Source organism: Rhinopithecus bieti, unplaced genomic scaffold (assembly GCF_001698545.2).
Source record: "Rhinopithecus bieti isolate Rb0 unplaced genomic scaffold, ASM169854v2 scaffold_3040, whole genome shotgun sequence".
In the NCBI taxonomy this organism is placed as follows: Eukaryota; Metazoa; Chordata; class Mammalia; order Primates; family Cercopithecidae; genus Rhinopithecus; species Rhinopithecus bieti.
Window position 1 is genome coordinate 5,492,552 of NW_016804657.1, and position 13,497 is coordinate 5,506,048.

The 13,497-nt window shown below is 42.1% G+C and overlaps 1 protein-coding gene across 2 annotated transcripts in view; it reads right to left on the reverse strand.

The window, feature by feature from the left end:
- Positions 1-219: 219 nt before the first annotated feature.
- TSPAN2 (tetraspanin 2) overlaps positions 220-13,497 on the reverse strand; it is a 42,297-nt gene continuing 29,019 nt past the window's right edge. The window contains exons 4-8 of one of the 2 annotated variants that reach the window (XM_017869791.1): positions 12,982-13,056; positions 11,391-11,489; positions 10,043-10,114; positions 3,982-4,065; positions 220-1,196 (exon numbers count right to left, since the gene is read on the reverse strand). In XM_017869791.1, the coding sequence (XP_017725280.1) occupies positions 1,131-1,196; positions 3,982-4,065; positions 10,043-10,114; positions 11,391-11,489; positions 12,982-13,056 (396 nt within the window). In that variant the 3' untranslated portion in view covers positions 220-1,130. The remainder of the gene's footprint in view (positions 1,197-3,981; positions 4,066-10,042; positions 10,115-11,390; positions 11,490-12,981; positions 13,057-13,497) is intronic. The other variant, XM_017869792.1, reaches the window with a different exon arrangement.

Consider the following 13,497-nt stretch of genomic DNA (forward strand, 5'->3'; position numbering starts at 1 on the left):
AGGGTCAGAAAAGGAAAGTAATAAAGCAATATTTACATGATTTTGTATAAGAACAAAAATATTTCCTTAGGAAGTTGTTAAAAGGTTTTTAGTCCTATAAACACTCANAGATATAAGAAAAATACAAATTGGGAAAACATGTAAATGTAAGTTATGAGGTATTTCAAAGATACAGTGCCAGTTAAAATTCTCTTTCCCACAATTTTCAACTGCCAGATCTCTTGCTTTAGTCTTTTGTCCTTATATTTGGAGAAACAGAAGAGTTTGAGATAAAAGTCCCTTTGAGGATGTGAGGGTTGCAGTAGTTTACAGCAGGGTCAGAAAAGGAAAGTAATAAAGCAATATTTACATGATTTTGTATAAGAACAAAATATTTCCTTAGGAAGTTGTTAAAAGGTTTTAGTCCTATAAACACTCACTTTTATAGGGCACATGATTGTCTGTGTGACTTCTCTTTCCAGAGGAAGACTTTTTTATTTTTAAATTCTAGGAAAGCATGACTTATTCAAATTAGATTTTCCATGCTATATTTAGTTTTACAGATGTGTTTAGTTCTAAAACTGTGGTTTACTGTATTCTGGGGAGAGCATGTATATAAAAAAAACCCAGGACACCCTTACAACCAACTTAGATACAGTCAGTTTTAACACTCCATTGTGATCTCTCAATTCTTACAGCTTATTGCTTCCATTAAGAAGAAATCTCTGAATTCTCTGCATCTATTTTTCAATGGCTACAGTCTGAGAAATTGACCCATTATCACTTTTTCTAAATAACCAAGTTCTCAAAGTTTCTGAAAGCTCTTTGATCTTTTTTTCTGGGAGTGAAATAGGTTGTTTCTCTTATATAACAAGAATCAGGAATTCCCAGCCAACAGATTTCATTATGTATAAAGCATATTTCAGAAACACACAGGCCACACATGAATATGCTCTCAGTCAACATTCACAGGCATTCACTCAAGGGATAAACCAGTAATGAGCCAAACATATGTACTCATGCAAATGTACAATTGACAGCAAATTATTTTAGATACTAATGTCATTTCAGTATTAAAAATGAGCTGGGAGACAGCTCCTGTGACATTTGGTATGAAAGCTTTAGATTGCAATTTTCATGTAGAAGTAGCTTCATATCACATCTCGTGAGTTTCGTATCGCACAGCAGAGGACCATACTGAATATCATGCCAAAGATCTGAAACAGAAGGAAACACTCATCGGTGACTTTGAAATGGGTACTGATTGGTAAAAAGTTCAGCAGACTTCCTGTGTGTCTAACTCAAGTTAACAAATAATTATAACCAATAATTACCAGTTACAAATGACATTTTAGTATGTTACTTAAGGTTGGCTATGGGGTAAAGATTTCCAGATTAACTGTTTAAATGTATTTGATTATTGTTAACAAGTAACAAGGCTCTGCTTTAAAGGAACCTACCCTGCTTCAGAATTATAGAACCGTTCTGAATACTTGTGAAAGACAGATATAATACTGGCTTTGGAATTTTATATTTCAGGTTAATCCCAGATCTCTTTTATAAGTTTATTTTGAAAACTGTGTTCATAACCATTTGTTGTTTAGATATGCTTGTGGTCTAAATAATCTTCCATTGTTGGAAAAGCTCTGAATTTTTACAACAGTGTCCGTATATCAAAAAATGGAGTATCAGCTGGGTGCAGTGGCTCATGCCTGTAATCCCAGCACTTTGGGAGGCTGTGGTGGGAGGATCGCTTGAGCTCAAGAGTTCTAGACCAGCCTGGGAAACATGGTGAAACCCTGTCACTACAAAAAATACAAAAATTAGCCGAGTATGGTGGTGTGTCCCTACAGTCCCAGGTGCTTGGCAAGCTGAGGCAGGAGGATCGCTTGAGCCCAGGAGGTCGAGGCTGCAGTGAGCTATGATCACACCACTTCACTCCCTGGTGACAGAGAACCTGTCTCACAAAAAAAGAAAAAAAAATGTGGAGCATCACTTCATTTTTGGTCCATTTTTAAGGGCAAATGATGCTTCACTGTTTAATTCAGCAGTTTTAGCAAAGCATAAACTAAAGTGTTTATACTATGATATTATTGACTTTTACCTTTTGGATAGTTCTCTGAGAAGTCAAATACTTGATTGAAATCAATATCCACTTCCATGGTTTAAATAGAAGAATGTCAAAGATTCTTGTCTGCAGTTATTTCCCCTACAATTTTGTAGAGCCCATGGACCCCTATCTGTAGGCACCATTCTATAAACTACTGTCAAGGTTTATTTTAAAAAATGGGTACTATAACTTTCTGGTTCTCTCCTCAATTTCATCCTAAGTCAGACTAGGATCTGTAAATGTTAAATTCAATAAGATGAATGATCAGTTGTTTTGAAAAGGGAGGGACAGAAGCAGGTAAGGGTATGGCCAGGAACAGCATTTCAAGCTTCTGGATGACAGAACTCAGTACCAGTATGTAGCACAGAAGACACTCAATGGACATTTAGTTAACTGATTACATTGTGCAACTCTCACTTCACAGAGAAAAGAACGAAGAAACCTGGAGGTGCCGACTCAAGATAGGCTCACTATGGGCATTTCCGCTTTACCACTGCCATAAGGTTGGATGCAATCTCTACCCCATCCTGGCTTCAGTGAGACTTCTTCAGTCTCAGCCTACTGCTGACACGAGTCAGGGGTGAATGCTTCTAGGCTGCTCATTTGCTGAGATTGTGAAACATGCTCAGACCTGCCTCAGGATTGTCCTTTGGGGAGCTGCAGAACTGCAGCCAGGCTATCCCCAGAGCAGGTGGGGAGGAGATTTGGAGGGCCTCAGCAGAGTATTTCCAGCCACTTCCCCACCCCTCTGTGCTCTAAATACAGAAAAAGGGAAGGTGCTTGTGTGTCCCCTGATAACTGCAAATTCACTGATTTCCTCACAATTCCCACAGCCCTTGCCTTAGTTTAGGCCATGAATTAATCTACATAGAGGGCTAGAGACTAAGTGCCATCTTAGTATTAGGTATTATCACCCAACCCCTGAACAATGGAAATCACCCTTTAACCAGCCTGCAAAATCCAATCTTGCCTCCCTCCAACCTTTCCTCTATCCTCTACCACAGGTTCTTCCAACCCTTGGTTACTCCCCTCTCCTTAAGGATGAAGCCCACCCTTTCAAAGGGGCATGCAGAGACCTCAATGATGTGGACGCAACACTCTCTCCATTACCATCTCTCGCAACTCCTGCCATACCTGTCCGCTGCTCTGCGTTCTTCCCACACACTCTTCTTTTGTACTTTAGACGTACAGAGCCACCTGGTGGTGACCTGGATGTACTACGCTTAATAACTTCTATGGCACTGCCTTTGCCTGGTAGATTATTCAGAGAGCTGGCATTTGTTGAGTGCTATATGTCCCAGACACTTTACCTGTAATAATTTGTAATACTACTTTATATGTAGTATTCCATTTAATTTTCACGGCAGTCTTATGAGGTTTATATATTAACAAGATGAGGAAATTGAGGTGTAGAGAAGTTAAGAAACTTTCCTATGATCCCAGAGCTTGCAAGTGGTGGAGTCCAGAGTTAAATCCAAACTATGTGATGCCAGAGCTCACCCTATTAATCTCTATGCTCTGCTGCCTCTTCAAATCATAGATGAGAGAGATTAACCTGATACGTTGCACTGAATTTGTAACAGTAGAAAGAGACCCAGAACTGAAAATCATTTATCTGGGTTACAGATGGTAGCCTTAAAATGGGAAGTTAATAACAATGGTACACTCAAGGTCATAATGAGTTAAAGTTGAAATTTGTGTTATATTTTAGAGGACAAACTATTAATATATTTAATGAGCTTTGTTCTTAGAAGATATAACACATTGTGAACAAAGGTCTTTTTTCTTTATGAGAATTCTCTCTTAAGATACTATCACACTTGAAGAGAAATAAGATGCAAAGTTTCAAGGCTTTTAGAGGGCAAAAAAGGTAAGTTCTAGAACTTTCTCACCGTGAGACCTGCAATTCCAATACCGACAATTCCAATGAGCTGGAGCTTAACACTGATTATGGTCTCAATTTCATCGATGCAATTCTGTTTTGAGGAAAAAAAGCCAGGAATAAAAACTGATTGTATGTGTCAATCATTACCCTGATCCAATCCTTTCCATCCCTACAGTTCATTCTATGAGAGTCAATCCACGCCAGCTTCTACTCGTGTTTCAACAATTCATCTTTGATAACATCATCTTGATAAACAATGCAAAAGTGCAGTTTGGGGAAAAAAATAGAAGTCTCTCTTTTGGGTGAGATTTTCATGTTTAGGACATTGGCTTCTTCAGAGCCCTGAAATGTAACTGGAGGATGTCTGGTTCCAAGGAATCTAAAAATTTGGAGCCACTTCTTACTTGTAGCAAATAAGTAAAATGCCCTTAAAACAATAACTCTTTGTTTTCATATTGTCCTTTACAGTTTAAAATACTTTCTATGTCTTTGATCCAATTTACTATGCAAGGTAGGCATGACCTATTAAGAAACTAAAAAGTCTTAACAGGTTCAAGTTAAACAAAGGAAAGCCAAGAATTAGAAAAGCCAAGTCTTGGGAGCTAAAAGACCATTCTTTTCTGTGGTGGCTGGGCTGGGCTGGGTGGGTTCCTATCCTTTCATCTGTGCCCATAAGAGACCTGTGCAGCATAGATTCAAAGGGCCTTCATGGATGTGGGGAAACATAGACAGAAAGCCAAATAGATCACCTGTAACTATTATTAGTTTCCCCAACTTCAAACACTCCTATTTGGAGTGCTCTTAAATAGCCGGATACTCTCAATTCAGCAGTATCCTCAGATTGGTCAGATCTGTTCGCTTGTCACTGGTTGGTTCCTTCTGATACCATCGGAGCTATGTGAAACCCTCACTTCTCTCTTTGTATTTCCGATCACACTTCATTCATTCAACAAACATTTCTTGAGCATCTACCTTGCATTAGTCACTGGAAGAGGGGTGGCAGATGCAGAGACAATAGGATATGGTTTCTCCTGCTTTCTGGGAATTCACAGTTTAGAGAAGGACACAGATCCACAAGAGAAAGCTATAACACATTCTGACAAAAGTATGAAAACTACTGTTCTATAGAGTGGCTCCCTTACTTAGTGGAAAAAATGAGAGTCAACCTATAGCAATTCTTTCACTCTTCCTCTCCTTCTCCTATACACTTAGATGCTCCCTTCCTTCAGTGCCAGGCATTGCTGTAGGTAGCAAGCACACTCCTGACTCCTTTTTCTCTAATCAGAGCCAAAGAGGTACCCTTCTCTGTTGAAAGTTAACCTCATGGCTGGGCGTGGTGGCTCACACCTGTAATCCCAGAACTTTGGGAGGCTGAGGTGGGTGGATCACCTGAGGTCAGGAGTTCGAGATCAGCCTGGCCAACATGGCGAAACCCCATCTCTACTAAAAATACAAACATTAGCTGGGCATGGTGGCACCTGCCTGTAATCCCAGCTACTAGTGGGGCTGAGGCAGGAGGATCACTTGAACCTGGGAGGCGGAGGTTGCAGTAAGCCAAGATCTTGCCACTACACTCCAGCCTGGGCAACAGACTGAGACTCCGTCTCAATAAACAAATAAATAAATAAAAATAAAAGAAAGTTAACCTCATATCCTGCTTTGGGTCTCTCCCTCAGCTCCTCAGGAAGCCTGTGCTGCCAGTTACTTTTTTTCCTTCCTATACATTCAGCCTTTCCTTATCCATTGACATTTCCACTTATCCTATTACCATGCTCAAGTTCTTCAATCAAAACAAACAAAACAACACTCAAGATTGTCCTCCTCTAGTTCTGCCATTAGGCCCTCCTTCCCTTCATTGCCAGTTTCTTTTTGTAAAAAACAAATGTACAAAAGATATATTGGCTTTAGTCACAAAAGGAATACATGCTTCTTGTAGAAATCTGGAAAACAGATGTTTTTTTGAAAAAGAAGCATCTGTACTCTCACCATAAAAGGTAATAAATTTGTTGGTGATACTTGCACACACAAACACACCTACACCCTTAGGTCATTCTCTATATTCAACAGTGTGCTTTTTTAACTGAACAACTTCAAAAATGCCTTGTTTCACTAAAAAATTCTTTGAAATCATGATTCTTTTTTTTGGAGACAGAGTCTTGCTCTGTCACCCAGGCTGTAGTGCAGTGGCGCAATCTCGGCTCACTGCAACCTCTGCCTCCCAGGTTCAAGAGATTCTCCTGCCTCAGCCTCCTGTGTAGCTGGGATTACAGGCACATGCCACCATGCCTGGCTAATTTTTGTATTTTTAGTAGAGATGGGATTTCACCATGTTGCCCAGGGTGGGCTTGAACTCCTCAGCTCAGGCAATTCACCTCCCTCTGCCTCCCTAAATGCTGGGATTACAGACAAAATCATGATCCTTAATGGTGGTAAAACATTTCATCATATGAATATATCACAATTTATCTAAACAATCCCCTACTGCCACATATTAACGGCCTATCCAGCGTTTTGTTCTTATGAATAACATGTAATGAACATGGTTTGCACAAAAATGTCTGTCTGCATTTCTGATTCGTTTTCCTTAGAATAAACTCCGAGAAGTGGAATTTCTGGATAGAAGAGCATAAACTTACTTAATCCTCTAGTCTTACACAGTCATACTGATCTTTAAAACTATTTACTAATTTCTCTGAACATGCTCATCACATCACTCTTACCAAAACTGTGTATTATTAAGGAAAAAAAAAACACTTGGTCAATTTCATAGGTTAAACAACAGCATCTCTTCATTTTAATGTGCTATTAATTTTAAATATTACTTTTAATTTCCTATATTTTCTATACGTTTAATGGTAATGTGGACTTTGGCTTTTGTAAGCTTTCTTTTTGTGTCCTTGGCTCAAATCCAAACTTCTTGAAAGGATGCTCTCTCTCCTCACATCTTGCTCTCTGAAACCTGGGCTCTGTCCTCATTCCATCCCTCATAGCACGCACCAGTTGGTTCCTTACATGCTAAATCCTGTCAGCTTTTCAGTAGTTATTAGCAGACCTTCTTAGGCTTTTAGTTCCCCATACAAACCATGGCATTTCTACCTCTGTGCTGTTGTTTACCCTGGTCTCTCTGCAGGCAGGCCTCCCCCTCCCGCTTCCTGCCCAATGCTAGCATAATTACTTTCCATTCTTGAAGATTTAGCTGAGACATCATTACCTCGTCAGCCTTCCCCATCCCCCAGCCTCTGGCCTCTCCTAAGTGTCTTTCCCTCTGTGCTTTCGGAGCACGATGCACATTCCATGCATGCCTAATCACTGCACTGTGTGGACTTCATGTTCGTCCCTCCTATTAGACTGTAATGCAAGCTCCTTGGGAGTAGGAACCTCTTCTCCTTCCCCTTTGCATCCACAGTGCCGAACATAAGGTAGGCAGCTGATCAATACTGAATCGCCCTCAACAGCAGCATATGTGCCTGGTGACCATTCCCTCTCCTTCCTGCAGTGTCTCCTCACTTGTGTCTGGCTGCCCCTCCGAGTTTCCTTCTTTGGCACCTCTTCTTTTGCCCACCTTTAAATGTGGTTGTTCCCCAAGGCTCTATCCTCATCCTTCTTTTCTTCCAAGTCTAATGGATCAAATCCGTATTTATAGCTTTAAGTTTCCCATCAAGTGCTGACACTCAGACCTCTCTCCTGAGCGACAAACCAGATTTTCCAACTGCCTACTGGCTATTTCCACTTGGAAGTGCCACTGGTTCCTCAAAATCACCATGTTAAACACAAAGCTCATTTCTCTCCACAACTGGCTCCTTTTCCTCTCTCCCTCAGCTCCGTAAATGACACCATCATCTATGTAGGTGGTGAAGTCAAAAACCCAGTAGTGGATTCTCCTCTCTTCTCTGATTTTTAACTGGTCACCACTCCTGTAGACGTCACTTTCTAAAAGACCCTCTTTAACATCTCTTGCTAACAACAAGGGTAGCAGCCTTCCCAATGTGTCTCTCAGCTCAACGCTATTCATTTTCCATCAATCCTCTATGCTGCCACTAGAGCAAATTTGGTAAAATGTAGATCCCATCCCAGATTCTACCTTCAATGGCTTCCTAAGCTATCAGCATGAAGGCTAGACTTTTGGTCTCACAAGAGTGCCCTTGGCCCTTTGAGTATGGGTCCCTCCTTTCTGAAGTACTCATCTCCCACAGGCAACCTGGGCTTTCAGACACTTCCGCCGCTGGCACTCGCCTGCAGACAGCTACCTTTTCTCTCCTCCATACCTTTGCCCTGTGTTTCTGCCAGAAATATCCCACTCTTTTTTGCTTGCTTACTGAACTCCTAGTCATCCCTCAAAATTCATCCTGAGAATCACATCAGGGAAGCAAGCGCCTGTGGACCCTGGAATCCTATGCCAGGTTCGTCCTATGCACTGTCCTCATAGCCTTAACTCAGCCCACGAGCTGTACATGGCTCCTGTGCGGGTCTCCCCTGCCAGACGTGAGCACTTTGAGGGGAGTGCTGTCTTGTTCATTTCATCCAACTCAGAAAGACCCAACCAGTGTTAAATGGGCAATTCGGGACACAAGCTGGAGCTAAAATCTCATTCACCCATTCACAGCCGAGGATCTAAGAACATCTACATTATTGTCTCCATAGTCTCATAGTTCCCTCTCTCGTTCCCACATTGTATTTTTCCCCAATTACTTCGCTGAAACTGTATGACAAAAGTCATTAATGATATTCTAACCAACAAATCCAACAAACTATTTTTGGTCTTCATTTACTTGTCTCTTCCCAGCATCTGACTTTATGGGTGAACCATCTCCACCTTGGCTTCCCAAGTAGACTCTGACTCCTCCTTCACAGTCTCTTGTGCTGGCTTTTTGGCCTCAGTCTGCCCCTGAAATGAGGGAGCCCCTCCTCCTTCCTTGTTCTGTTCACTCTCCCTGGTGCTCTCGTTCACTCCGAGGACTTCGGCTACAGCCAAACTGCTCAGTTTCCCACACAAGGACAAGTACAAACTTGACCAAAACCAAAGTTGTCATCTGTCTCCAGGATCTGCCCCTTTCCCTATATTCAGGGAGTGGAACCTCTACCCACCCAGCCACCCAAGCAGAAGTCTGGAAATCTTAGCCCCCTTCCTTCCATTCACTCACTACTTCTACCCACTAAGTCACACAGGCCTGTTGATTTTGCCTCCTGAAAGTCTCAACCGTCACTTCCTTTCCATCCCTACTGTTTCTGACTTGCTGTGGCCGCTCATCCTCTCTTATCAGGGTGATCACAAGTGCCACCTAAGTGGTCTTCCTCCATTACTCTCCAACCCTATTCTATCCTTCATACCCCAGCGGCCTGAAAATACTCTCTACAACTCAAAGTGGATTTGCTCATTCTCTGCTAAAATCAATGGCTTCCTCAAACTTCCAGGTGTCCAATTCTGCCTTTGCCTGCTTCTCTCAACATGTTACCCAGTGCTCTCCATGGGCTCCCTGTTCTCCTGCAGTCCTGGAGTTTTTCAGGTGGCTGTGTCTGCGTTCCTGCTGCTTCCTGGGCTCGGAATGACCTTCCTTTGTTAGAACTCAGCTCAGGGACCCACTCCTCTATGAACCTTTCCTAAATCTGCTGCTTTAGGGCTCCCTGTTCAGACTTCTTACATAGCACTATTGCCCTTGACTAAGTCTGTGAGGCCGCTGAGCACAGGGACCATGTCTTTTTCATCTCAGAGTTCCCAGAAACTGGCATAGTGTCTGACGCACAGAACTGAATAAAGGAAGCATTTATCAGTGCTTGGAGAGGTGTGGGACAACATTCTTGGGCACAAACTTCAGCCCTGGTGACCTTAATTAATACCATAAGCAGGTGGCATCACTACTGGAAGTTGGCATACCATCTTTCCCCAGGGCATCAGGGGACTGTGACACCGCACTGCTTCACTTATTTCACATGGAATAAGGCCAAGCCACAGAAGTCACTGAGAGAGGGCCTCCCAGAATCCCTGAGGTAGGAACTGAGCCCCTGGCCCTACCCTGAAAGCAAAAACACCGCACACTACAGGTAGAGCAGGAACCTTGGTAGAAGCTTACCTTGTGTCCTAGAAGCTCCTTTGGGCATGTAGGCTGAACCTGTTCAGAGCTTTCCTTTCCACAGCACTGAAACTAGAGAGTCAGAAAAGAGACTTCAGGGCCAGGAAGGAGGAGCAGCAGCTACAAGTCTGGGCACCCTGCTAAGGACTGGGGTGCCAAGGCGGCAAAGCAGCTCCGAGGCCCAGTCACTGCAACCCAGACTGCTATTTCTGGAAGGAGAGCGAAGAATCACACAATCATGCTGGCAAAATGAGAAAATGACTTCGCTAAAGCCATCTGAGTTTATGATGGGAAGTGACTCAAGGCAACCCAAACAAGGCAAGAAGCTAATTGACAGTGTCTGTGTAAATTGTTGCTTTTTAGAAAGGGGTTGGGGCTTTAGATTCCTTCTTTCAGACTGGGGGTCATTTAACCTGCTGAGGAGCTCAAGTTTTATGAGCTTCAGGGAGGACTCATTAGCTGAGAATAGTCTGGGAAAGAGGGGAGAAGTGGCTGCAGGAAATTCCAGGGTCCGAAAGACCAGATTTGAAGATTGGCCAGCAAACAGGTATCCTGCCTTAGGCTAGCTGTCCCTTTAAGACAAAAGAACCTGTGTGCTGCCTCAGGTCCCGAGGGCAGCTGAGGTGAAACTGTGTAAATGTATAAATGGTAGCCACTTTCCAGGACATACCTGTCCCAGACAAGAACTAGGTACCTGAAAACACCTGACCCAGGAATTCACAGCTACTTCTCCATATCACAGTGCCTAAAAAATGAGAATGATTCTGGCCTGGCCCATCTCCTCTGCAAGCCTTCCGTGATTAACTGCATGTAGCTCTGAGCACTCCATGGACAGCACAGTTCCACTGAATGTTCTGGAAGGGAGTGTAGCCATCTCCCATGACCCTTCATTTTCCAAATGAGAGAGTTGAGTGGGTATCAGGGAGGCCAAGTAACTTGCTCAAGGTCACGAGGCTGGGAAGTGGCAGAGCGGCAGCCAGAAATTAGCTTTTCTGACTTAAAGATCACACTTGTTTCTGTTACACCACAATGCTGCCCTCTGACAGAGCCTGCTATTTGTTTGGGCTCCTTTCTCTGTAACCTTGTTTGTGCTCTTTTGTCTCTTTGGAGCATGTGTCTTTTGGGTTCATGCTCTTCTGTCCCTCTTGTGAACTCTGTGTGACAGACATCTTTCCCTTCTAGGGTTCCACACATAATGCAAACTATGGCACTCGAAAGGGCTAAAATAGGGGGTGCTACTTGGCTTTACTGAATTTACTTTTATTTTTCATCCTGGTGATTGGTGAGAACCTGGCTCAGACATAATCTTCAGAAGCTGCAATTCGAAGGAAGAAGTGAAGTTACTCACTGTTGAGTGGAAGGTGATGAGTGTCCCATTGCCTTTTCCCCTGTCTTTAAGGTAATCATTATAAGCCTCTTCATACATGGTCTGAACATGGCGGATAGCCTGAAAAAATACCAGGAAAAATGAGGGACTACTGAGTGGGAAGTTTTAAACATTCTCCTTTCATCAAGGAAAATCCCCGCTTCCACATCTTTCAAAAATACTGCCTTTCTCATAAGAATGATACAAAGGACTCTGGGGACCTGAGGGAAAGGGTGGGAGAGGGGTGAGGGATAAAAGACTGCACATGGGTACAGCACACACTGCTCGGGTAATGGGTGCACTGAAATCTCTGAAATCACCACTAAAGAACTTACTCGTGTAACCAAACACCACCTGTACCCCACAAAACCTGTTGAAATTAAAAAAAAAATACTGCCTTTCCATAGGTATTTTAGGATAATTCTGCACATATGGAGAAGATTATAGTTTCTGGAGTCTCTAAGATGCTTTTGAGGATGGAAGGATAGACTAACCAGAACAGTTTTCATGGGCTAGAAAGATTTCTGACAGTTCCCAAACCCAGCTGGGCTTCAGCATCAACTGGGCCCCAGATTCCGGAGCTCCCCCCAGGTGATTCGGATGCATAGCTAGAATCGGGACTTATACATTCCTGTTACCCCATTGGTTAAAAGCATTCAAATCTTTTTATGACATGGTTTAAAAGATATTCATCACCAAGGAAAACTTTCTACATTCAAATAACATATAAAGCTTAGAGAATGCTTTTTCTAGTATAAAAGCTTGTGATTTCAAATCCACAGAAATCCCAAAAGGTCCTAAGATCCCATTCTACTCCTGTATGTAGCTGAATTTAAACTAACCTATGAACACAGCCAGCTACTTCAGAAAAATTCAAAAAGAGGTGGCATTTACTATTCTACATGTTTACTGTTTTTATAGTCTAAAATAAAATAAGTTCATAAACATAATATAATTGACACAGGAGTTAAAGTGAAATACAGCAAACTTAAGTTTCCATTGTTCCTCCTTTTCCATTCCATTCTCTTCTATCCCACAGTGCGTTCTACCCTTCTAGAAAGGCTACTTCCTCTGTGTGTCCTCCTGATAAGCTATTCTGGACACCTAGAGTTGGGCAGCAAATATAAACTGGCTTCACTAGCCCACAGCAGGGCAGGCTCTGGTCTTTGAGAATGAAATGGCCCCGTCCAGGTCAATCCTTAAGAAGAAATGACAGTCTGACAGGGGATGAGAATCTAGATTCTTTCTCAAGTCTGTACTCTAACTCTTACCCCATTTCAAACTGGGGAAGAATCTTAAACTAGAGATCCTTTTTTTTTCTTTTTTGGTTTTATTATAGACCAATTCATAAGTCTAATGGAAGATATGAACTATCTCTCCAAAAAAAGTGAGCATGTATATATGCCTGCACACTCATACACACATATGCTCAGTTCTGCACACCACTTCTAAGTTAAAAAGTTCTGTTTAAACTATAATAATGGAGATTATTTGGTTTCTTAATAATATTATGGGTATCAATATTCTAACACTTTTAACCATCACAGAAAAACATTATAAGTAATTTACTTACTACCCCCTTGCCTATAAAAGCAAATACTCCAGTGGTTACTTCAGCAGCAAATATCACCAGGAGGCAGGTAAAAAACTGTAGAGGAGAAAAAATACTAATTTCATTAATTTAATACCTTCTCAATTTATATATTTTGCACCTTAGCTTCCTTATGTAATGGCTGAGTCGCTTTCATGTGGTTCATTCATTCATTCATTCAGCAATTGTTTATTGGGCATCTATTCTGCACCAGGTACTGTCCTTGGTGCTGAGTATTCAGTGGTGAACAAGATAATATCCCAATGTCTCTGCCACCACGGACCTTGGATCGGACAGGGGAATATATGATAACTGAGTAAAGAAATTAAAAAGTGAGTAAGGTAAGTTCAGATAGTGATGTAAAAATCCCACCACCTAGAACACCACCTGGCATCTATGTGCTCAGTAAATACTTGACAAACACAAAAGACCTAGAAAGATATAAAATAAGGCCAGGAGAGAGAGAGTCACTGATGCAGCTTGGGCATGGGGAAGGGG